Source organism: Panthera onca, chromosome A3 (genome assembly GCF_046562875.1).
Source record: "Panthera onca isolate mPanOnc1 chromosome A3, mPanOnc1 haplotype 2, whole genome shotgun sequence".
Lineage (NCBI taxonomy): Eukaryota > Metazoa > Chordata > Mammalia > Carnivora > Felidae > Panthera > Panthera onca.
In genome coordinates, this window is record NC_138341.1 from 122,296,648 (window position 1) to 122,321,304 (window position 24,657).

Below are 24,657 nucleotides of genomic sequence, written 5' to 3' on the forward strand. Positions count from 1 at the left end.
TCTTTGTAGATTGTTGTTTCCTGTTTTTTTAAAGGTTAGATTGGAAATCTGCCTTTATGTTTAAAAAAATTTACTTTTCAAAAATTCTCAGTATCAAAAATAAAGTAGTTGCTATTTGTTCCATCCTGTCTAAATTGGGGAAATTGGCAGATTTTTATTTACACTCATCAATCCTCCAACTCTTTCTCAGTTTGTGTTGACATAACAGCAGATTACAGACCTTGATTAGAATTGTTAATTCCTTACATCTTCTCTTTAATTACTTTTTTATATTAACCTTCTCTTTTGTAACATATTTATAGCAATTATTTAGCATTAACACTATGTTTAGTTAATTTCCAAGTTCAGTGTTGGTCTTTTCATTCTACATTTCTCTGTTCTTGATTTCTTTATTTTGATTCATTGCTTGGTCAATTGCTCTTTGAATGATTTATTAGAGGCAGAGCATGCGGGAGCCCCTGGATACTGAGAATGTCTTTCTGATGTATTTACACAAGAACAACAACTGGGCTGATAAAGAATTTGTGGGTTATAACATTTTCTCCTCAAAAATCCTCCAGGCTTAACTGCATTGTCTGCTGCCCTTTATGAGATGGAGAAATCTGAGAGGGGCTGGCAGAGATTTGTTAGACTGAGAATGGCTTTTCTGCTCCTATGACTCTTTAACTTAACTCTTTTCAGTATAACTTAATACTAAATACAGTAATTTGAAATAGTGTGTAGTTTTTTCCTTGTCAGAAAAATACAACATGCTGAGAGCATCCAGCTCCCACAGCTCTTCCTCTGCTCCTTTTTCTGTTTCCTCCTGTTCCTCTGTCCCTCTATGTTTCCCTCAAGACACCTGGCATAAGCACCCATCCAATTCCTTTCCTGCAAATCTTAGTTCCAAAACGGGAGCACACATGGTGTGGGATGGAAGGCATAAGTAATTAAATGGCCTTGTTCATCCGGAAGCAGTAGTAGAAACTACTTCCTGGATGAGGTAGCTTCAGAGTGGGGTGACTTCTTTCCCAATGGCAAGCCTCCTTCCTTGAGGAAGTAGTCTACTGTGTGAAGTTTGTAAAGCCAAACCTCCCACGGTTCTCTTGCCTCACCTGCTTGTTCCACTCAAGGCCAACCACACTTGGGTTGGGGAATTCCTCCTGGGGTCCATTTGTCTCTATAGACTTGGTCTCCAGCTGGGTTTCTATTAGAGTCATGGTAGGAATGTGATATAGAGTGAACTGAGTACAGCTGCTACTCTTCTTCACAGCATGGAAACCCAAACAGCACCTCTTGACATGTCGCCAAGAGCAGAGAAAGCCACACCTTCTCAGAATTGTGCTCGACCAACAAACTGGCCAGTCTGGGATGCAGAGAAACAGAGACAAGATGGGCCCCCAGATGCTTTCTGCCCATCTTTATGTCTTCTTCCTCAATACGTCAGAGTGCTTCATGCAGAGGAAATACCAGATGGACAGATGGAAGGCAGTCTGGCAGCTTCTCTTTGTAGTTTTAGACTCTGAGGAATGTTGCTTGGGCAAGTAATAAATGCAGAACTGAAATACCAGTGTGGAATTTAAATGGGTATGTGGACATTTAAAATGTTAATTAGTTCCTCAATCCAGGTTTCTCATAAGGTAATGACTGCCACTGACAGACTAAACTCTCTATCTCGGCCACCAGAGCCTACAGAGGCTGTTCAGCACACACTTCACCAAATCTTGCTTTTGTTTCAGCTTTCCTTCCTCCAGTGAGTTTCTCACTTCTCCAGATATACCATGGAACATGGCACACACCAGACTCCCTTATGTTAAGAAAAGGTCTTGCAGGGGAGGGGAGGGTTGCGCATACTATGTAATCTTAATATGAACTATAGGGCTTAGCTTATATCAGTATTTGTTGTATATTTGTTGAGTGAAATATGGCAACCTGAGATATATCCACAAAAGCAAAATGGGAAATACTTGTGTCATAAGAGGAACTAAAGATATTTAGTTTGCAGAAAATAAGACCACCTGGGTGTATCTGAACAGAGGGGAAGTGGATGGTAGGAAAGATCTTATGTAACTGAAAGAATACCACCTAAGAGGGTGATTGCATTGGTTCTCTTGGGACCTAAGGGTATGGACCAAGAGCATTGGGTAGAACCTATAATAAGAAACATATTTTGGGGCACCTAGGTGGCTCAGTTGGTTAAGCGTCCGACTTCAGCTCATGTCATGATCTCACAGTCTGTGAGTTCGAGCCCCGTGTTGGGCTCTGTGCTGACAGCTCAGAGCCTGGAGCCTGCTTCAGATTCTGTCTCCCTCTCTCCCTGCCCCTCCTCCACTCATGCTCTGTCTCTCTCTGTCTCAAAAATAAATAAAAACATTAAAAACATGAAAAAAAAATAAACATATTTCAGGCAGTACAATAGAAGGCTTTCTTAGAGCCACCGACACCCCAAAGATCGGTAAAATTACCACATAAAGAAGTGAGTTCTTGGTCATTAGAGATATTCAAGAATAAGCACTAATACCAGTTAACTGTGATGTTGTAATGTTGATTGTTTTATGTGTAGGGGGAGAGAGGTAGATATTTGGTGACCTTTCCCATCCTTTTCAGCCCCGTGATTTTGTGATGTTATGACTGGTATCCCATCTTGACCAAAGAAATATCTGACACTAAAAAAGTTTCCCTTGTCTTTGGGAGAAGAGAATATTTTCTAATGTGAAAATTTTCTATTGCTAATAATAAAAGAGTTAGTATTCACTGATTAACTACAACATGCTTAATGCATTCATAAATAACAGATAGGTATTTTATGGATGAGGAAATTAATCGTTAGATGGGCATGCAATGTTCCCAAAGGTGATTTGAAAGAACTTTTTTATCTTTTAATATTGAGGTTTGCAAATTTTTTCTGTAAAGGGTCATATAGTAAATATTTTAGGCTTTATGTGGCATAAAGTCTCTGTCTAAACTACTCAACTGTATTGGTGTAGCATCAAAAGCAGCCTTAGACCAAGTAAATGAAAGGCACTGCTGTACTTAAAAAAAAGTGTGCGTGTGTGTGTGTGTGTGTGTGTGTGTGTGTGTGTGTATCAGTCATGGGGCTGGATTTGGTCCACAGGCCTTAGTTTGGCAACCTCTGCTCTAAAGCCATGCTACTTCTCATTTGAGAATAGGAAAATACAATCAAGGCAAGAAATGGCCTTCATGGGGCCATACTTACTCCATTGGCTTTGCTGAGTGCCTGGAAATAGATGCTGTAGCTTTTCAGAGGGGAAAGAGGAGGGTTCCAGTATCCATTGTATGTCTTGTTGTCACCCACTGTAAATGGCTGGGTGACAGGCAGGTTGGCAGGCTTCAATTCAGCAGCAAAGTAGTGTAGAGAATCAAGGCTGGAGGCATTCCTATAGCTCACAGGCACCGAAAAGCACTCAATGATATCAGCTGCCCTCCGTGATTTTTGAAGTCGCTCCTCCTTGACAACCAGCTGATAAACACTGAACAGGAAAGAGAAGCAGATGAGCAATGATCTGGAGGGATGCACTTGTTATTACCATTTCTGTCTAAAACTGAACCTCCCTCCTGAGTTTTAGAATTATAAACCCACTGCTGTGTAGAAATAGATCTCCATTTAGATGTCCCAAGGCCAGCTCACACTGGATATATCCAAAATGTAACTTGGTCCCAACCCCTACAAACCTGCCTCTTCCTCCTTCTACCTTTCTTTCCTTAGTGAAGGGTAGCATTGGCCATCAAGTGACCAGATATTGAGTCTGGGGCTCATTTTCAATTCCTACCTCCTTAGATCTCACTCTGCCCCTATAAACAAAAAGCCCAGTTGACATCAGCAATCTGCATCTGCCCCACCTCTTTTTCTTCCTTCATTGATAATGCTTAGGTTGGGCACTTCCCTACCTCTTCCGGATTCAACTGGTCTCTTTACCTCTAACTTACCTGATAAACTAGTCAACTCATTGATTTTCCTAAACATATAAACATGGTCTCTCTTCAAACTCTTTCATAAGCTGTTATCCTAATGATATAATCTAAACTCCTCATCCTGGCACTGGGGACACTTGTGCCTGGCTTCCAGTCTGTCTTTCGGAAACTCTTAGTTTGGACCCCTCATTCCAGTGGATCCAGACAAACATCCTTGGGATTTCACTCCATCAGTTCATGCTTCCTCCACATGCAATGTCTTCTATCCACTTCTCTCTGGGGAAGCCTTTCCCTAAAGGCTGAGTCTATCTTTCATCTCCTCAATGAAGCCTGTCTAGACCCTCCCACTCTGAATGAGTTTCCCCCCACCTTAGTTCCCCTACAACTCACTAATGGATATCTTCTTGGGATTGTAAGAATATGAGCACAGGACTGTTTCTCTGGTTAGACTGTTACCTTTTTGGACAGTGGGAGTTGTGGCTTGGTTATTTCTGCATCATTTACCCCAACCCCACATTGCCCACTAGGTTACCTGATACCCCTAAAGTCATCACTGAATGCTTGTTCAAGTAAACCAAATTAAATTGAGTTAAAATTGAAAGTAGGCATGAAACTAAATATGACTGGATACAGAATCCCTAATCAAAATAAACAGTGAATACTCTGAGCTCCTGTCTAGTGATCGTGTACCATTCCCTTCAACTTGGAAGGAAGTCAGAAGGTACTAGTCTGTGAAGAGAGATGACTGAGCCTTTATTGAACACCAGCTATAGGCCAAATATGTAGGCTCCTTTTATAAAAGTTATCCTAAACATTGGTGGATCTAGATGGCATTTTATTATCTCTTTGAATGTCCACAGTTTGTATCTCTCTGTAAATACTTTTCTTTTAGAAGATCTTTCTTGCAGAGCTCTCTGGACTCATGACCTAAGACAAAAGATCAATTGCCCAAAGAGTGCCCCCAGGAAATTTTTGTGAATTAAAGGTGACTTCAGCAGTCACCCAAACCAATCTTCTAAAGATGGCATAGTGAGATAGCACATGGTTTATGAAAATGGAGCACGGTGAGCGCTACCATCCTTCAATCAAGCCGTCCATCTAAATACACTTGGTTAAGAAACATAACTTGGACAAGGACAGAGGCAGAGGACTATTTCACTAAAATAAAAGGGTATAGAGGGACTAACCCAAGGAAACATGATACAATATGGCAGGGCTTCCCCTGAATCTCCTTGAGCATGAGGATCGTCAACAATGCAGATGGAAAAAAAATACACCATGTGAATGTTTGCCACACTTGGAAGACAGTGATACCTTGAGTGGAGGAGAGCAATAGCTCAGTGAGCATGTGTACTCTCTGATGGGCACAACTGGATGAGAACTCAGCAGCCCAGAGTGCAGGTGAGTGTCATGTGAGTGGATACGGCCACTTCTCTGGGAGGGCAGACTACATCTGAGTGTGAATAATGTCCAAATGAGCATCTGTAGGACCTGGGTGTCTAAAAACCGAGCGAACACATATACTCTTTGAATGAGTGTGACATTCAGATGAATGTGTGTGGACACCTAAATGTGTATGACATGTGAGTGCATCTAACATCCCAAAGTATATGTGTGTGTGACATCTATATGTGTTCATAAAACTGAAGTCTGGGGTGCCTGGGTGCCTCAGTCAGTTAAGCCTCCAAATCTTGATTTTGGCTCAAGTCATGATCTCTCAGTTTGTGAGTTCGAGCCCCACATCTGCACTGACAGTGCAGAGCCTGCTTGGGATTCTCTGTCTCCTTCTCTCTCTGACCCTCTCTTGGTTGTGCTCCCCTCTCTCAAAATAAATAAATAAATAAATAAATAAATAAATAAATAAATAACACTAAAAGTATGTATTAAAAAAATTGAAGCCAATAAATGCCTAAATTAAATCATGACTTCAGGGCACACTCCCTCCTCAACTCTGGGGTCCTTCTCAACAGTATAACCACTATGTTTATCAAGACAGCTAAGCTCAAAACAGTCTCTGAAAGACATCACCAAGACCCAAGACCCAAACCTAAAGGAGGGGTGTCTATAACAGTTTTCAGGACCTCCATTGCTTTACATATAACATCAGTCTCAAGTAAAACTCTGAATCTTGCTAGAGTGCTCAGGACTGCTTGTTGAGGGTCTGACTCATGCAACTCTAATCTATGAGGAAAAGGGCAAAAGGCAATGAAGAGTGAAGGAGCAACAGTCTCTTGGGTCCATGTGTGGAGGCTTGCAGTAGGATCTAAAAGACTGAACTGGGCTTGGAGGCACTCAGCCTATCCAGCCTGCATGCCCTCCTGACTGGGTTGGGAGGCACTAACAGGCCCCACCTCTAGGAATGGGGTTTGCAAAGACCTGTGAGTCCCTGCTTTCCTCTGATGTCCAATCTATCCCTTACTATTCTTGGGTTAATCCCGTCCACATGAGAAGACCTCTGTCCTTGTTTCTAAGTTGAAAACTCTTATGCCACCCCTGAGTCCTTTTGTTACCCTCTCCCTCTAAATTGAGAATCCAAAGCCTTGGAACTTCATTGGGGCCGGATCCCACTCCCGGACTCGCTTTCTGTTGTCCTTGGCCCTACTATGATGGGATGGATCACGCAGAGCCACCAGGCTGGCCTGAGTACTGCACATGACTGGCATGAGACTCTGTGGTCATGGACAGCTAAGCAGTGGGTCTTCACTGGGCTCTGACGGGTGAATGCTGCCAAAGGCTACAGAGGGAGGCAAGACATGTCTCCAGGGGCCAGCCCAGGATCCCGCCATCAATCTCACTACTGAGGACTCACTTGTCAATTCAACCAAACTCAGCAGCCAGATTACAGGTGAAGACACTGAGGCTGACAGGCTGAGTGCCCTGTGTCAAACTGTGGCAAAAGCAAAAAGCTAGACTTTCATTCACAGTTCAGTATCCTTTTCTTTCTCCATCTCCCTTCTTTTTCCATAAGCCAACAACATGTGACAAAGGACCTTCGGAGTAGTTTTTACTTGGCAGACTGAACTCCTTAGCTCTAACGGCTTCTTCTGAAATCATAAAGCCTGGCAAAGGATATCTGGGGAAGGGCGGGGTGGTGGTGGTTAAACCGTGTTGTCAACATACAGTTCGCATACAATTGGGATTAATGTGCTTGAGTGCAGCCAGCAACACCCTCAGGCCTACTGTGCCTGCAGCTTCTCCATTCAGAGGCAAATGTGCAACCATGGCCAGGAAGCCATAAACCATTTGGTAGTATAAATCTTTTTTCCAGTGGACCCAGCCCCTCTTAAAGATCAGGGGACTCTGATTAAGGAGGAGAATGGCACGTGTAAGCTGTGTAAGTGTTCTTTCCCTGATACGCACACTTTAGGAAGCAGGGGTGGGGTGGGGGGACAAGACAGTTTCTTTTTGTTTCTTGGGATAACTTCATTCTCATTGTCCTTCTCTTAGGAACATATTTATCTAAGCTCTTTATGGCTTGTTGGTAATGATAAAATCATACCTAAATGAGAAGAACTCCTCCAAAGTCATATCTCTAGTGCAAAAGAAGTGATTGAAACATATTCCGGAGCATTTGTGAACAGAAAGGATTTTTTTTTAGTAGAAAAATCCTGATAGTATTAGAGAAGAATAACAAGATGCTCACCTCACCACATACAGCATTTACCCCCACATTTCCCCATCCTGTGACATCCCCTCTATTTCTTCCAGTGAGAAGATGGACATTTGAGGTCCCAAGACCTCAGCTCATAGAGGACAGGTGCTTCAGAAACCTTGAAGAGTAAGAGGTGTGGGAATTCCTCTGCAGGTATTAGAGGAGGACCCTGCCACCGGGGCCTCATGGCCCCTCTGATTCCTGAGTTGACAGTCTGGGTGATAACTCATGCTCCTCTATGAAGGACCAGGGGCCTATCAGAGCCATCCATCAATCACTAACACATCCTATGGCCCCCTTTTTATATCTGAGGAAGAGATCTCCAGCAAGGTGCTATTACCCATTCAGAATACTTAAGTCAGGTGACAGACAGACAGGATGCTGTAGTTCACAGGTGAAGACTGCCAAGAATCAGAAAAGGGGACATTTAACACCCATGTTCTCCCATAAATAGGCTTCATAAATTTATATGATCAGTTCATACTGACACTGCCAATTCACATCCATTAACACAAGACTCTTCCTCACCTTCCCCATTGTGAATTTGTTTCCTACAGTGAAAACCCTGGTTTTTAATATCACTATTTTTTACTCGTTTACCCTGTTACACAATACACACAAAAGCATTTCAGAATTAACTCATCAACCAACCAAAACCAGCATCAATACTTAAAAAGTAAAATTCAAGGTTTCTCTACTGCCCTGTTCCAGCTCCTTCCCGAACAATTCAGTCTTAAAGCCATTAGGCAGGGCAGAGCAAGGCAGGCAACCTTATGCGATGGGGAAAGCCGTGGTGGCCCTGTGTGGGGAGCAGAAACCACTGAGTGTCCCCGAGGCCATTCAGGTGATCTACAAGATCAAAAATATTTCAGAATACCATTAAGATACTATTTGCCTTTTGTACTTTTGGTGTCTCACAAGTGTACTGTGGAGTTCTTTTTTTTTTATGTTTTAAAATACGTTTTTTTAAATATATGAAATTTATTGTCAAATTGGTTTCCATACAACACCCAGTGCTCATCCCAACAGGTGCCCTCTTCAATACCCATCACCCACCCTCCCCTCCCTCCCACCCCCATCAGCCCTCAGTTTGTTCTCAGTTTTTAAGGGTCTCTTATGCTTTGGCTCTCTCCCACTCTAACCTCTTTTTTTTTTCCTTCCCCTCCCCCATGGGTTTCTGTTAAGTTTCTCAGGATCCACATAACAGTGAAAACATATGGTATCTGTCTTTCTCTCTATGGCTTATTTCACTTAGCATCACACTCTCCAGTTCCATCCTACTGTGGAGTTCTTAAAAAGCCACAGGACTTCAAAAACACATGAAGTTGGTAGTGTAGGTATCTCTTCGAGGTACTTATTTCATTTCCTTTGGATATATAACCAAAAGTGAGAATGCTGGATCATAGGTTAGCTGTATTTTTAAATTTTTTTTGAGAAACCTTCATACTGTTTTCCATAATGGCAGCATCAGTTTACATTTCTACCAACAGTGTACAAAATCCTCGTTTATTCACATCCTTGCCAACACAGTATCTTTTGTGTTTCTGATAACAGTTGCTTTAATAGGTATGAAGTGATATCTCATTGTGGTTTTGATTTGCATTTCCCTGATGACTAGTGATGCTGAATACCTTTTCATGTACCTGTTGGCCAAATGAATACCTTTTTTGGGAAACTGTCTATCCGTGTCCTTTTTCCACTCTTAATTAGATTATCTCTCTTTTTTTTTTTTTTTTTTTTTTTTTTGCTGGTGAGTTGTAGGATTTCCCTATGTATTTTGAATATTAGTCCCTTATCAGGTATGTGTTTTACAAATGTTATTTCCCATTTTGCAGTCTGCCTTTTCATTTTGTTGATTGCTTCTTTTGCAGTGAAAAGCTTTTTAGTTTGGGATGGAACTACTTGTTTATTTTTGCTTTTGTTGCTTGTGTTTTTGATGTCATTTCCATTAAATCATTGCCAACACCAAATTCAAGAAACTTTTCCCATTTTCGTGTAGGAGTTTATGTTTCAGGTCTTACATTAAGTCTTTAATCCATTTCAAGTTAATTTTTGTGAGTGATGCAAGACAGAGGTCCAGCTTCACTCACTTACATGTGAATAGTCAGTTTTCCCAATACTATTTATTAAAAAGATGATCTTTTCCCCATTGAGTATCCTTGGCTTCCTTGTCAAAGATTAGTTTGAAATATATGCATATACATATATATCCATATATGCATGGACTTATTTCTGAGCTCTCAATTCTGTTCCATTGGTCAATGTGTCTGTTTTTGTATTACTGCCATACTGTTTTGATTACTATAACTTTGTAATATAGTTTTAAAACAGGACGTGTGATGTTTCCAACTTTGTTCTTCTTTTTCAGTATTTCTTTGGCTACTTGAAACCTTTTGTGGTTCCATGTAAATTTTAGAATTGTTTTTTTCTATTTCTGTAAAAATGCCATTGGAATCTTGGTAAGGATTACAATGAATCTAGATGGCTTTGGGTAGTATGGACATTTTAACAATATTCATTCTTCTGATCCATAAACACAGGATATCTTTGTATTTATTTGCATCTTCTTCAGTTTTTTTCATTAGTACCTTACAGTTTTCAGTGTACTGGTCTTTCATCTCGTTATTTAAATGTATTCCTAAGTATTTTATTCTTTTGACACTGTTGTAAATGGGGATGTATTCTTTATTTCTCAGATAATTGTTAGTGTACAGAAATGCAACAATTTTTATATGTTGTTTTTTGTAGCTTTATCAAATTATCCTTTAACTTTTATTATAAAGTTATTATATTGCATAATATATATATATAAAGTTATTGTTATGTTATATCAGTCATATATTACATACGATATTACACCTTATGTATGAGATCATGTCTTCTGCAAACAGATAATTTTGCTTCTTCCTTTCCAATTTGGATACCTTTTATTTCTTTTTATGGTCTGACTGCTCTGCCCAGAACTTCCAGTACTATGTTGAATGGAAGGTGTGAGAGTGGGCACCTTTGTTTTATTCCTGATTTTAGAAGAAAACCTTTTAATTTTTCACCACTGAATATGCTAGCTGTGGGCTTGTCATATTATTATGTTGAGGTATGTTCCTTCTATAGCCAGTTCACTGACATTTTTTAAAATCACGAATGGTTACTGCATTTTGTCCAGTGCTTTTTCTGTATCTACTGAGATAAGCATATGATTTTCCCCATTCCTTCTATTAATGTGATGGATGCATCACATTTATTGATTTGTGTATGTTGAACCATCCTTGCACTCCAGAAATGAATTCTACTTGACCAACCATAATCCTTTTAATGAATTCAGTCAGCTAACATTTTGTGGAGACTGTCACTGATTTTTCAGGTGAGGGCAGATAACAGTCATCTCAGAGTCAGAAGTATGCTGCTGAAGATCAGGGGTTCCCAACTCTGGCTGTACATTTTAATTGTCCAGCAGACTTTTAAAAAAATGTTATTCCTAGGCCCCACCCTGGACCAACCAAATCAGAATCTCTAGGGGTAATCTTTAGGGGGTCTCCAGATGATCCTAATGTGCGACTATGAAACCACAAACCTAGGTGATTCTAATATTTATACCTTTGTCCTAGCAGGGACATCCCCCTCAAACATTCTTACTTTGTTTAAAATCATTACTTTGGGGGCACCTGAGTGGCTCAGTTGGTTAAGCATCCAACTTCAGCTCAGGTCATGATCTCACGATCTGTGAGTTCGAGCCCCGCATAGGGCTCTGTGCTGACAGCTCGGAGCCTGGAGCCTGCTTCTGCTTCTGTGTCTCCTTCTCTCTCTGCCCCTTCCCCACTTATGCTCCGTCTCTATCAAAAATAAGTACATGTAGAAAAAAAATTTTTTTAATAAAAAAATACATAAAAACAAAATCATTACTTTGGGTCATTCCAATCCACCTCAGCATTCCTTCATAATTATCAGTTTTTTTGAGTCACTGTCTATTACATCTGTTGATTTCTTTTATAGCTTTCATCACAAGTAAAATAGGTCTTGTCTGATTATTCTGCCTGCTCCCTAATAGTCCGTGAACTTCATGAGGTCTGAGACCTCTTGCCTGGTTTGTTGTCTGAGATCTTATTGCCTGGTTTGCTGCTGCACCCCCAGCTTCTAATATCCTGCTAAACACATAACAGCTGTTCACTAAGTACTTATTAAATAAACGAAATTGGCAAAATTTAGAAAATGAATTTTAGATGCATGTTCATGTCAGTTCTTACTACATGCTTCAATGCTATTCTAGATGCTGTTCCACCTCCCCAAGATGCCTTTTTCCTTTTCCTGCATCTTGAGGATTCTTCATCCAATCTAGACCTGTATCAGATGTTACTCTTTCTGAAGAGACTTCTCTCTCTTGCAGTCCAGAGCTAGTTTCTCCTTCCTCTGTTCCCATAGCTCTCTGTCCGTATTTCTATCATAGCTCCCATTGCAATGATTACCTCACCCAATAGAAAATGTTTAATGAGCACTTACTACCTACTAGACATCATGCTTACGCCCATTCTACACATTATTTAATTTGACCTTCATAATAACTCTTAAGAGACAGATACTATTATCTTATTGTGACAGAATAAGAGAAACAGAGCACAGAGAGGCTCAGAAACTTAAAGCCACACTGCTATTTGAACACTGAGGTTAATATTTGAATGCAGACAGTCTGACTCCTGAGCCCTTAGTCTTATCCATAAGGCTAAACAGCTTTTTAGCACACCCTAAGTTGAACCATCATCTATAATTTACCCCACCAAATAATGTACTTCTTAAAAAAATTTTATCTTAAAGCTAACTCAATTGTTTTAGACATAGTTTTAATATTATATACAAAAGGCTCCCCAGTAGCAAATATCTTTATTCCAGGAGGTCTAGTGACTTAGGAAACTTGTCAACTAAGAAGCTCTTAGTATTGGCACAATGAAAATAGTTAAATGCATAAGGTCTTAACTCAAACATACTGACTAATACTTACATGGTCTGCTAATACCTTTTCTTCCAAAGGACACTTGACTGAGTGGTCTATAGGAACATGTAGGTGTTGGGTGTTCATGGCCCTGACAATAATCTACAGGAACACTGTAAATGCACTCCTCACTGAGGTTAACTTTGTTCTCTCTTATGCATTCTCTGTACTTCCTTAGGTTAATGCAATTTCATTAAATAACTAAGGAAGGTGCTTAGTTTCTCTATTTTCCTAGATTACCAGAGGGCCTTCTGATGGCCAGAATGACTATGGGGAAAGGTCCCAGAAAGCAGCAACTGGCATCAGGGTTGATTCATATATAGACAGTAAAGCCCTTAGTCATCAAAAAAAGTTTATCATTAGTAAATAAAACAAGGGCTGTGTAATACACCTTTAGTGGATTTCTAATAACTTTGATTAAAGTATTAGCATTTATAAACCTGGTTTCTAGTGCAATACACATCCGTGTGACCTTGGGCAAGTAATTTAATCTCACAAGAGAGAACAGTTATTACATTTCTTAGTCATTCTTTCTGGTTCTGTGTCCACCAGCCAGCCTCTGTGTGCTCTGTTGCTAATGAGGGCACTGCGGACCTCTTCGGAGTTGTTCTGAAACTATTGGCACTTCCTCTCATGGTAAAGAGGGCTAGAAAATTTAAGTCCTGCTCTTCCCCAACCTTCACCTATATTTGGCCTTAGACTAGCATTTCCAGTGACTGTCTTGAACAGTAGTGAAAAAATCCTGTTCCTTTGCCTCAAGGGGCACTCATTCAAGGTGAAATTCACTCGCCAGAGCCCCCTACAGAACACACCCATGTTTGGCTTCTTACCCCTCTCTTTCCAGCTTCCCCTTCTCTTGAACTAGTTTTTACTGGGAGCATCCCCTCAATAAATCACTTGCCTCCAAATCCTTGGCCTATGAGTCGGTTTCTGAGACAACCCAACCTAAAATAACCTCTATATGCCTCAACTTCCTCACATTTAAAATTGTGGCGTGGGCCTTCTTGAAAGCGTGTTGTGAGGAGCTCAGCACAAAGAGCTCTCTCCAAAGAGCAATGAATAAACTGAACAATACTGTCCACAGGAGTGGGTGGAGAAAACTCACAATTGCGAACATGTATATGCAACATCTATAATAGAAAAGAAAAAAAAGTCTCAAATTAATAATCTACGTTTCCATTTTAAGGCAGTAGAATAATGAAAGCAAATTAAACTCCAAACAGAAGAATAAAGATTAAAGTAGAAATCAATGTGATAGACAACATAAAAGTAAGAGTGAAAAATCAATGAAACAAAAGTTGATTTTTTGAAAAGATCAACACAATTGGCAACTATATCTCCACTGGCCAAAAGGCAAAGAGATAACATAAATTACCAAAATCAAGAATGAAAAAGGAAACACCACTACGGACTCTACAGAAAATTTAAAAATTATAAATTAAAAATTATAAATTTAAAAATTAAAAAGAAACTTTATGCCAAAAAAACTTAGACAGTTTAGATGAAATGGGCAAATTCCTACAAATACATAATTTATCAAAACTGAGTCATGAAAAAAAAGAAGATTTCAATGTACTCATAAGAAGTAATTGAATTAGTAGTTAAAATTCTTCCCTCAAAAAAGCCCAGCCCATACGGCTTCACTGGTGAAGTCTACCAAATATTTAAGGAATAAATAATTCTGATTTTTCATAAACTTGCCCAGAAAATAGCAGAGGAGGTAATGCACCCTGACTCATTCTATGAAACCCTGATATCAAAACCAGAGAAATACATTAATAATAAAATAAAACTAGAGCCTAAGCATTCATGAATATAGGCCCCAAAATATTTAACCAAATAATAGCCAACTAAATCTACCAACATATAAAAAAGATGATACATCATAACTGATTTATCCCAGGAATGCAAGGTTGATTTACTATCTAAAAATCAATTAATGCAATCTAGCATCTATTGAGAATAAATGGAAGAAATCACATAATTCCAACAGATTCAGAAAAAAAAGTGACAAAGTCAAATGCATATTTATGATAAAAAGTACTGATAAGCTAGAAATAGAGAGAAGCTTTCTAAATTTGATAAGGTCATCTATGAAACATGTTAAAGTTAACACTCAAGAGTAAAAGACAATGCTTTCCCTCTAAAAGCAGGAACAAGACAAAGATGTCTACTCATCACTGTACTATAGAGTCTAGGCAGTGAAATAAAACATTGTGCTAGAGATTCTAGCCAGTGAGCCTAGTTAATTAATTAAAGGCATTGGAGGGAAAGGAGTGAAACCTTTCATTTGCAGATGACATGATCCTACACAAAGAAAATCGTAAGAAATACACATAGATACAGAAACTGACACAGACACACACAGATACCCAACTATAATAAACAATTTCAACAAGATCACAGGACACAAAACTAATACATAAAAATCAACTGTATATTTATCATTAGTAAAAGACAATCTAAAAGTGAAATTAAGAGAATAAAATTCCATTCACAATAGTAACAAAAATAATACTTAGTTATAAACAAGTCTGAACAAAAGAAGTGAAATACTTGTACATTAAATAGTACAAAACATCAATGAAAAAATTGAAGACCTAAATAAATGCAGAGACATAGTCACGTGCATGTATTGGAACAGTCAATACTGTTAATATGGCAATTCTATGCAATCTCTATCAGAATCCCAGGAGACTTTCTACAAAAATTAATAAGCGGATACTAAAATATATATGGAAATGCAAATATCCATAATAGAACAATTTTACAAAATAAGAATAAAGGAGGATTTAAAGTTCCTGATTACACAATATGAAAATCAACACAGTGTGGTGCTGGCATAGGATAGACTTACAGATCGAGGGAGGAGAAATGAGGGTACAGAAATAACCCCCCACATTTGTGATCAATTGATTCTTGAGAATCCAAGAAAATGTGATGGTCAAAGAACAATCTTTTCAGCAAGTGATGCTAGGCCACCTGAATAGTCACATGCAAAAATATAAATTTAAATTCATACTATACACAAGAACTAACAGAAAATAGATCATAGTCCTAACTGTTAGAGCTAAAAGTATAGAACTTCTAGGAAAAAACACAGGAGAAGATCTTCATGATGTTGGATTAGGAAAATAGTGTAAAATACAACATCAAAAATATCCATTAATGGGGGAAAAATTACACACACACACACACACATGTGTAATATATAATACATATAGTGACATCCAGCTCATATACATTAAATTTATATATGTTGAATATATACTATGTAATATATAGTATATATATTATATATATTTATATTGGACTTCAGAAGACACTATTAAGCAAATGACAAGACAAGCTACACGTTGAGAGAAAATATTTGAAAAATCATATGTATGGTAAGACTTCTCTGCAACATACATAAGGACCCATTACAACTTAATAACAAGAGGACAAACAACTCAATTAAAAATTGGCAAAATATTTGACTAGACATTTCACTAAAGATGAAATATAAGTGCCTAATAAGCTCATGAAAAGATGGTCAAGCTCATTAGTCATTAGGCAAATGTGAATTAAAACCAGAATGAGAAACTACCCACCCACCAACCCACCCACCCACAAGAATGCCTATCACTAAACAGACAACAGCAAGTGTTGCCACAGGCATGAGAAAATTGGAACTGGCATACACTGCTGTTGGAAAGGTTAAAAAAAAAATGGGGCAGCTACTTTGGAAAACAGTTTGGAAGTTCCTTAAAAAGGTAAATATAGGGGTGCCTGGGTGGCTCAGTCAGTTGAGTGTTCACCTCGATTTTGGCTAAGGTCAAGATTTCATGGATCATGAAATTGAGCCTTAAAGTGGCTTCATGCTGACAGCATGAGGCCTGCTTGGGATTCTCTCTCTCACCCCCTCCTACACTCGTGCGCACCTATGTGTGTTCTTGCTCTCAAAATAAATAAAATTTAAAAAAAGGTAAATGTAAAACTACTATTCACCTAGCCAAAAAAATGAAAACATGTGTATACAAAAACTTGTATACAAATGCTAATAGCAGTATTATTCATAATTGGCAAAATATTAAAACAATCTAAATGTCTATCAACTGGTGAACAAATAAACAGTATGTGGTATATCCATATAATAAAATATAATTCAGCAATAAAAGAAACAAATGACTGATATGTTCTACAATAGGCATTAAGCTCAAAAACACTGTATTAAATGAGAGAAGCCAGATGGAAAAGACTATTCATTGTATGATTCCATTCATCTGAAATGTCAAGAAAAGGCAAATTTATAGAGATAGAAATCAGATTAGTGATTGCCTGGGATTGGAGGTGGGAACAAGAATCAACTTCACTTGGGCACAGGGTATTTTATGGTGTGGTGAAATGTTCTAAAATGGGATTGTGGTGATGGTTGCACAACCCTATAAATTTACGGAAAATCATTGAATTGTACACTTAAAATGGGTGGATTTTATGGTATGTAAATTATACCTCAATAAAGCTGTTAAAGAAACGAGGGAAATGGACTGAATAATCTTGGATGTTCTTCCTCCTCTCAAAAGTCTGTGCTTTAGCATTCAACTATGCACACATTTTAATACAAAAATGCTATGATAAACCTTTGGCATTATTGTACAAGTCGGGCTAAGAAACAAATGCGAGCTTTATAATCCCCGATAGAATCTAGCTTTGCAATTACATTCCCCACATTAAAGGTCACTCAGAACTAAGAAGCTGAAATTTACAATGGTATGTCTTAGTTAGCCAACCTTTAATCCAAGGCTCTGGGAATTCCTGGTTTCCTTCTTCCCCTCACTGTTTGCCTTGCACAATAGCCCTTAGAGAAGGCAAGAAAATGGGATGAGGTAGACATTCACAGTCTGGCATGTGCACGTGTTATCTTCGCGTGGCTTCTGACTAGCTGTGTGACCTACTGCCCCCTCTGTCTTCCATGTACTTATTTATTTATTCATCTGATATTAATCAAGTGACTACAGTGCAGCAGGTGCAAATTTGAAAATAACATGCTCCCTGGTTGATGGGGACCCGAGATGCAGAGACAGATATTAACTGTTCAGCATAATTCAGGGAGGTAAGGGCACAACGAGGAGCTCCAACAGGGAAGGATTCTGAGGAGAGAGGCACATGCAGGATAGTGTGGGGACCAAATGGGATAATGTGTCTAGAGAGTGCTTTCCATAGAGTAGAGTGCTCTATACAAGTTGGCTGGAGCCAACACAATTGCTGCATGCATCATTATTACAGTGTTATCAATTAGACAACAAAAATTTGCCTTGTTTTCCATTTGGACCCTTCTGTGATTGAACTGCATTTTGTAAATTTAGCGAAAGTGGATGCTGAGTAGAAATTTAGAGATATAAATATGTTGTGTAAAGGGGCCATAACAATTCAACTGAAGGGTTCCAATTAAGTTTTACTTATCAGATGAAAGCAAAAGAAAGCTTATAAGGAAAAACCAGACAACCATCAGATGATGGCTAGGGCCACACCCTCTTCTCCAACATACCCTCTTCTCCAACATTTCAAAGAAGCATAACTAGCTTTCACAGAGCATGCACTTACTTCCGTTGAGATAGATTTTAAATCAAAATGCAGAAGATCTGGCGATGGCCCTTACATCCTTTCTCTTAGTCATGGGTCCTCTCTTGTTCATAATACCATACATAAGAACTACCATGGTTCTAATTTTAATAAATATCCAGAATCTGACCACTTCTAGGACCTCTACAGCTACCACCTTGGCCAAACCCCCACGATGTTTTGACTGGATTAGTACAATAGCCTCTCAGCTGATCTCCCACCTTTCACTCTTGCTCCCTACAATCTATTCACACAACGGTGGCCAGAGTGACCCTTTAAAAACATGACTCAGGTTATGACACTCCTGTACTAAAAGCCTTCCTACTTAGAGTAAAAGGCAACAACTTTGCAACATCTACAAGGCCCTCTCATACAAACTCTCGGATGTCATCTCTTCTAATGCTTCTCTAGTTACGTGGCCTTTTGGCTGCTCCTTAAAAACCCTAAGCACGCTCCTATCTCAAGGCCTTTGCATTTGACACCTTCTATGCCTGGAATGCTTTTCCCTCAGATATATGCAACCCTTGGAAGGCTTGCTTCTTCATCTCTGCCAGTGAAGTCTTACCTGACCACTTTATTTAAAATACAACCGCTCAGGGGCACCTGGGTGGCTCAGTCAGTTGAGCATCTGACTTCGACTCAGGTCATGATCTTGCAGTCTGAGTTCGAGCCCCACGTCAGGCTCTGTGCTGACAGCTCAGAGCCTGGAGCCTGCTTCGGATTCTGTGTCTCCCTCTCTTGCTGCCCCTCCCCCACTCATGCTCTGTCTCTCTCAGTCTCTCAAAAATAAATAAACATTAAAAAATAAATAAAAAATAAAATACAACCCCAATCCTAACAAACCCTGTTACATTCTTCTGCCTAAAATATTTTCTTCATGTCATTTATCATCATCATGCACCCCGTGTGTATCTGTGCATGCATGCTTGTGCATGCACACCCATGCACCTGAAAGGTGAAGTCATTTTAAGGGAGGACGATAAGCAGTGAAAATGTCAACCTTCTTTACAGGAAAAAGCAACTGGATAGATACGAGGCCAGTTAGCTGGTATTTGGATAGATGACCTTGATTTGGTAACCTTTTCTAAAGCAGCACTGTACTAAAACGCAAGGTAGGGGTTTCAGTGCTGGCTTTACCACTCCCCCGCTCTGTCTGACGTGCTGAGTAAGTCACTTTGCCTCTAGAACTTGCATCTAAAATGGGATAAGTCTGGCCAATGCAGTAAGACACAAAACAGACGAGATATACATTTTAGAGAGGAAAGCAATTTATCATCATTTGTAGATAATATGATGGTGACCTAATATATCGAAGAGAATCAACTGAAAGGCTCCTAAAATTAATGAAAGAATTCAGTAAAGTGGTTTGATAGAAGATAGAGATAAATAAACTGTACAGCATGAAAACCAAGCTACAAGATGCAATAAAAAGTCCTTTTAGAATAGAGTCCTTTAAAAACAACTAAGGATCACACAACAAATAAGAAATGTACAGGACTGACATGGCAAGGAAAAATAAAGCTCTCTATTGAGTGAAATAAAAGAGTATCTCCAGCCCCTAGCACAGGGCTGAGCAGAGCCGGTGTTAAATAATTGTGCAGAACTGAAGACAAATAAAGGGACAGAAATGCTCAAGTCCTGGATGAAAGCATCACACACTGTAAAGATGTCAGTTCTGGCCCAACTGAGGCTTTTCCTTTGGGAAAAAGCAAACTCTATAAAACATGAGGCTAGTTAGGTGATCCCTGGGAGCCATGAAGACGTGCATGACCCTAATTTGAAAATTCTAATAATTTCAATGGGAGGTTTTTTTTATTTTTTATTTTTTTGGTTTGTTTGTTTAAAATAAGAATTATAGTTAAGAACTTTTTTTAAATGAATGAATGAATGAATGAATGAATGAATAAATAAATAAATAAATAAATGTGCAAAACCACTACTGGATATTAAAGCATATAATGAAGTTAAAACAATTAAATCATGGGTACTGGAGTATGATTAAAAGAAAATGGGATAAATTTGTGTGTGTGTGTGTGTGTGTGTGTGTGTGTGTATGTGTGGTGTGAATTTTACATACAGAAACAGAAGCCACACAAATCAATGAGAAAGAGAAAATTTTATCAATAAATAGTGCTGGGGAAAATTACATAATTATGAGGAAAAAAAACAGCAAATTTAAGGCCTCACCCTATATGACAAACCACAGTACGCTCCACTGGCTCAAAAGATAATTTATTTATTAAAAATTTTCAGGATGCCCTGGCAATCAAATGCAATGTAACGGGTTCATGACTGGATTTTAAGAAGCCTTAAAGGATATTAATTAATTGATACAACTGGGGAAACTGGAATATGAGCTACATATCAGATGCTACTATTATATCAATTCTAAATTTCCTGAATGTGCTAATTGTATTGTGGCTGTAGAGAAGATTGACCTTTTTCTTAGGAAATACCCACCAGCCATTTGAAAGGTAAAAAAAATACGACAAAATGTTTACAACTGGTGGGTTAGGGGGGTGGGGAAGAATATATGGATGTTTACTGTTCTATCCTTGCAACATCCTGTAAGTTTGAAATTGACAAAAAAAACCCAGATATTGAGTGGAAAAAATCTTTTTAAGAATTAACAATAGAACTCACAAAAGTTAAAAGAAACAAGATGTAGCTATTGTAAATTTGAAATGTCGGATTATAAGAATAAAAAATAAAACAAAAAATCAGAAAAACTAGTCCCAGAAATTATGACAGAGATGGAAACAATATTTAATTTTTTTTTTTAATTTGAGAGAATGAGAGAGAGAGAGAGAGAGAGAGAAAGAGAAAATCCCAAGCAGGCTGCACGTCCAGCATGGAGCCCAATGAGGGATTTGATCCCACAATCCTGGGATCATGACTTGAGCTGAAATCAAGAGTTGGATGCCCAAACGACTAAGCCACCCAGGTGCCCCAAGGAAACAATATTTTAATATTTGAGATCATATTTGATATGCAGGATAAAAATGATAAGGGTACACACAAAAACCAATAACACCTCTGTATACAGAGGTATATACCATATTCTCTCTGTATAATGAGATAGAACTAGAAATTACTAAACCAAAATTCTAAGCAAATAAAAACTTCCAGCTGGGGAAAATAAGAACTTTCCTAAATAACTCTAATATCAAATAGGAAATCAAAACCACAATTTCACACTCCTTAGAAACTATTATGCTGAGAACAATGATGTCTAATGCCTATGGGATAGGACCAAACCTGTTTTCAGAATCTGAAAAGCCTTTGTTATTAAACAAAAAAGAATGACAATAAATTAATTAAGCATTCCATAAAAAGAAAATTAGAATAAACAACACTGGAGCCAGATGGCTTTTCCAATGATTTTTTTTTCAATCTTTCAACAACTGATAATTCCCATGCTATCTAAACAATTACATAAGACAGAAACAGAGGGAAAGCATCTCAAATTGTTGCAAATTATTCCTCTAGAACACTATTAAACTGGTTCCCTATAAACAGGTCATTTAGCTCAGGTACACAAGATAGATTTAGTAATAGAAAAGTCTAGGAAAATAACACATAAATAAAACCAATATGATCATATGAATAGACACCAAAAAGACAAGATAAAATTTAACATCCATTTCTCATTTAAAAAGAGTCACCAAGATAAGTGGCAAAATACAGGTAATTTTTCTTATCATGTTTTAAAAATATCTATTTTAAACCTTCCACTAACATCACACATAGAGGTAATTTCCTGTAAGACTAGTCTTTGAGGTTGGGGGTAACGCAAAAAGGTCAACCATCACTCTTTGGCAACATTCCCCAGAAAGCTCTACCGAATGCAACAAAGTATAAAACCAAAAGAAAAGCTATCATAACTGGAAAGGGGGACTTAAAATTGTCATTATTCATAGGTGATGTGATTATTAGACTGGTAAACCGAGATAATAAAATTTAATTAAAGAAACTCACAAGAGGTTTCAGCAAATGGAATGGATAAAACACACACACACAGTCACACACGGTTTCCCTAAATACCAGTGAAACCAGTTAGCAAACGTAATGGGAGAAAGACAGCATAAAATACCACAAACAGGGGCAGCTGGGTGGCTCGGTTGGTTAAGCCACCAACTTTGGCTCAGGACATGATCTCGCGGTTTGTGGGTTTGAGCCCCATGTCGGGCTCTGTGCTGACAGCTCGGAGCCTGGAGCCTGCTTCACTTTCTGCGTCTCCCTCTCTCTCTGCCTCACCCATGTTCGCCCTCTCTCTCTCTCTCAAAAAAAAATACCACAAACAATATTAGCAAGAAACAATTTTAACAAAATAGCTGTGGATGTCATCTACATGAAGGAATCTACTTAATTTTCCTGAGCAAGAGTAAAGCCTCAAATGGATAGGTTTGCCCTCTTTCAGGGTACAAAGTCTCATGATAATGTAACCATTTCAGATTAAGTAAGAGTCTTAATACAATTTAGGTCAATTCCACTGGGGACTATTTAGGCAACATGATAAAAAGATTTTAAAATGTATAGGGAAATGTAAGTGGGTGAAAACAGCGAAGGACAGTTGGAACAACAAGAATCATTAGGAAGACTAGATACTAAAATAGTTGGGGAAGCTATAATTAAAATGGGTGGTATATGCACAGTGCTCAAAAGAGGCAGTTCTAACAGAACAGTGAAGGCAAACCAAGAACATCATAGTGGGATGTGCACGTGCCCGCAACACACACACACACACACACACACACACACACACACACAAAGCGTGCACACACACAGGCAAGATCACAAGTCAGCAGTACCACAGGGAATATTCTGTCAATACTGTGGAGGAAATCTGCTAACTACTAGGAAAGATAAAAGAATAAGTACCCAGTAAATATCATTAAAATGGTAACTGCTGTTATGGTATGTGGCAAAAAGGGGATCCAACACTGTAAGGGAGTATCGCAATTATGAACAAACTAAGTTTTTAATTTGATAAAGAAAAATGAAAAAAAAGCCCACCCAAAATGTTATTATTTTATGATGGATAAGAGACTGCTTTCTCCTTTTCATTTTTCTGTAATTTCTATATAAGCAAATATAATTTTTGTGATCTAAATTAAACTTTATTCAAAATAAGGGTATATAAACGACCTCAGTGTTGTGATGAAAATCAAAATTAGGAACGTGAAAATACTCTAAAAATGATTATTTAATGTAACATGTTACAACTGGCTATAGTATCATATTTTTATTTTTTTATTATTGTTTTATAATCTTTATTTTTGAGAGAGAGAGAGAGAGAGAAGAAGAAGAAGAAGGAGGAGGTATAGAGAGAGAGGGAGACATAGAATCCAAAGCAGGCTCCAGGCTCCAAGCTGTCAGCACAGAGCCCAATGTGGGACTCGAACCCATGAACTGCAAGATCATGACCTAGAATGAAGTCAGATGCTCAAATGGCTGAGTCATCAGGCACCCCTGTAGTTTCATATTTTTAACTGATGGATGGATTTCTGTACTTGGGTGACATGGTATAATCCATGCCCAATACACCTCTAGCTTGATGAGTAATGTTGACTTTTGAATATTTAGTCAATATACCCCACCCCTAAGGTACCTCGGAAGTGTTATCTTCCCAGCTCATGTTGAAAAGTCTCATTTCAGTCAACCAAGCATCCAGTAATGGATGAAGGAAAGTTTACTCCATTTACAATGGCCACTGACCTACAGCTCTGTTAGCTAACGACAATAGCTTATTTAAAAAATAACTTTAAAACAGTTTATGTCAACATAAGTAATAAAGAGTGCTTACAGCAAACAGTGCCAATCAACAAGGAGAAGCAGTATGCCATAGGGCTTTGCCATAGGGCATTGAACCAGCAGTATCCTTATCATCTAGGAAGGTTCTGAAAATACAGAATCTTGGGCCCCATCCTCTAGCTACTGAGTCAGAAACTGTTTTTGAAAGATTGCAGGTAATTCATCTACACTTTAAACTCTGAAAAGCAAGAAAGAGAAATAGAACACTCTAGGGAACGAGAAATCTTCCTGTTTTGTTTTGTTTCTTTAACAAACATTTGGAAGCATTTTATGTCCCCCAGTGGAAAGCCAGCCTGTTTACCTCCCCCCAGGCTTCCTAGCATTGTCATCTTCTTCAGATGTCCTAGGAAGCAACCCCTTTACCCTCCTGCCAAGTTCTCAGCTGAAATGTCATTGTTCTTTCTAGAGTCCCTTTATGTTGTAAGAGGAACAAAATAAATAAATAAAGTTGAACAAGGCTAGATTAAATAGGGATTCAGGCTCCAAACTTCATGATTCAAACCCATAGTGATGCTTCTGTAGAAGAAGATGCTACAGTGGGTGTTTTTAAGAGTAATCAATAGGGTGCCTTGGATGTCTCTACCTCCAACAAAGACATTTGCTTAAGGAAAGTGACACATGAAAATACTCTGTGCACTTTTTTTATAAGACTATCTGAAATCAATTATCCTCAAAAAAGCCCTTCCACACTCTA

At 38.5% G+C, this 24,657-nt stretch overlaps 1 protein-coding gene across 12 annotated transcripts in view; it reads right to left on the reverse strand.

Annotated features, from left to right (window-relative positions):
• PTPRT (protein tyrosine phosphatase receptor type T) overlaps positions 1–24,657 on the reverse strand; it is a 1,077,107-nt gene that overhangs the window by 241,345 nt on the left and 811,105 nt on the right. For all 12 annotated transcript variants that reach the window (XM_060618029.3, XM_060617982.3, XM_060618020.3 and 9 more), the window contains exon 12: positions 3,197–3,470. In XM_060618029.3, coding sequence (XP_060474012.1) covers positions 3,197–3,470 — 274 coding nt within the window. The remainder of the gene's footprint in view (positions 1–3,196; positions 3,471–24,657) is intronic.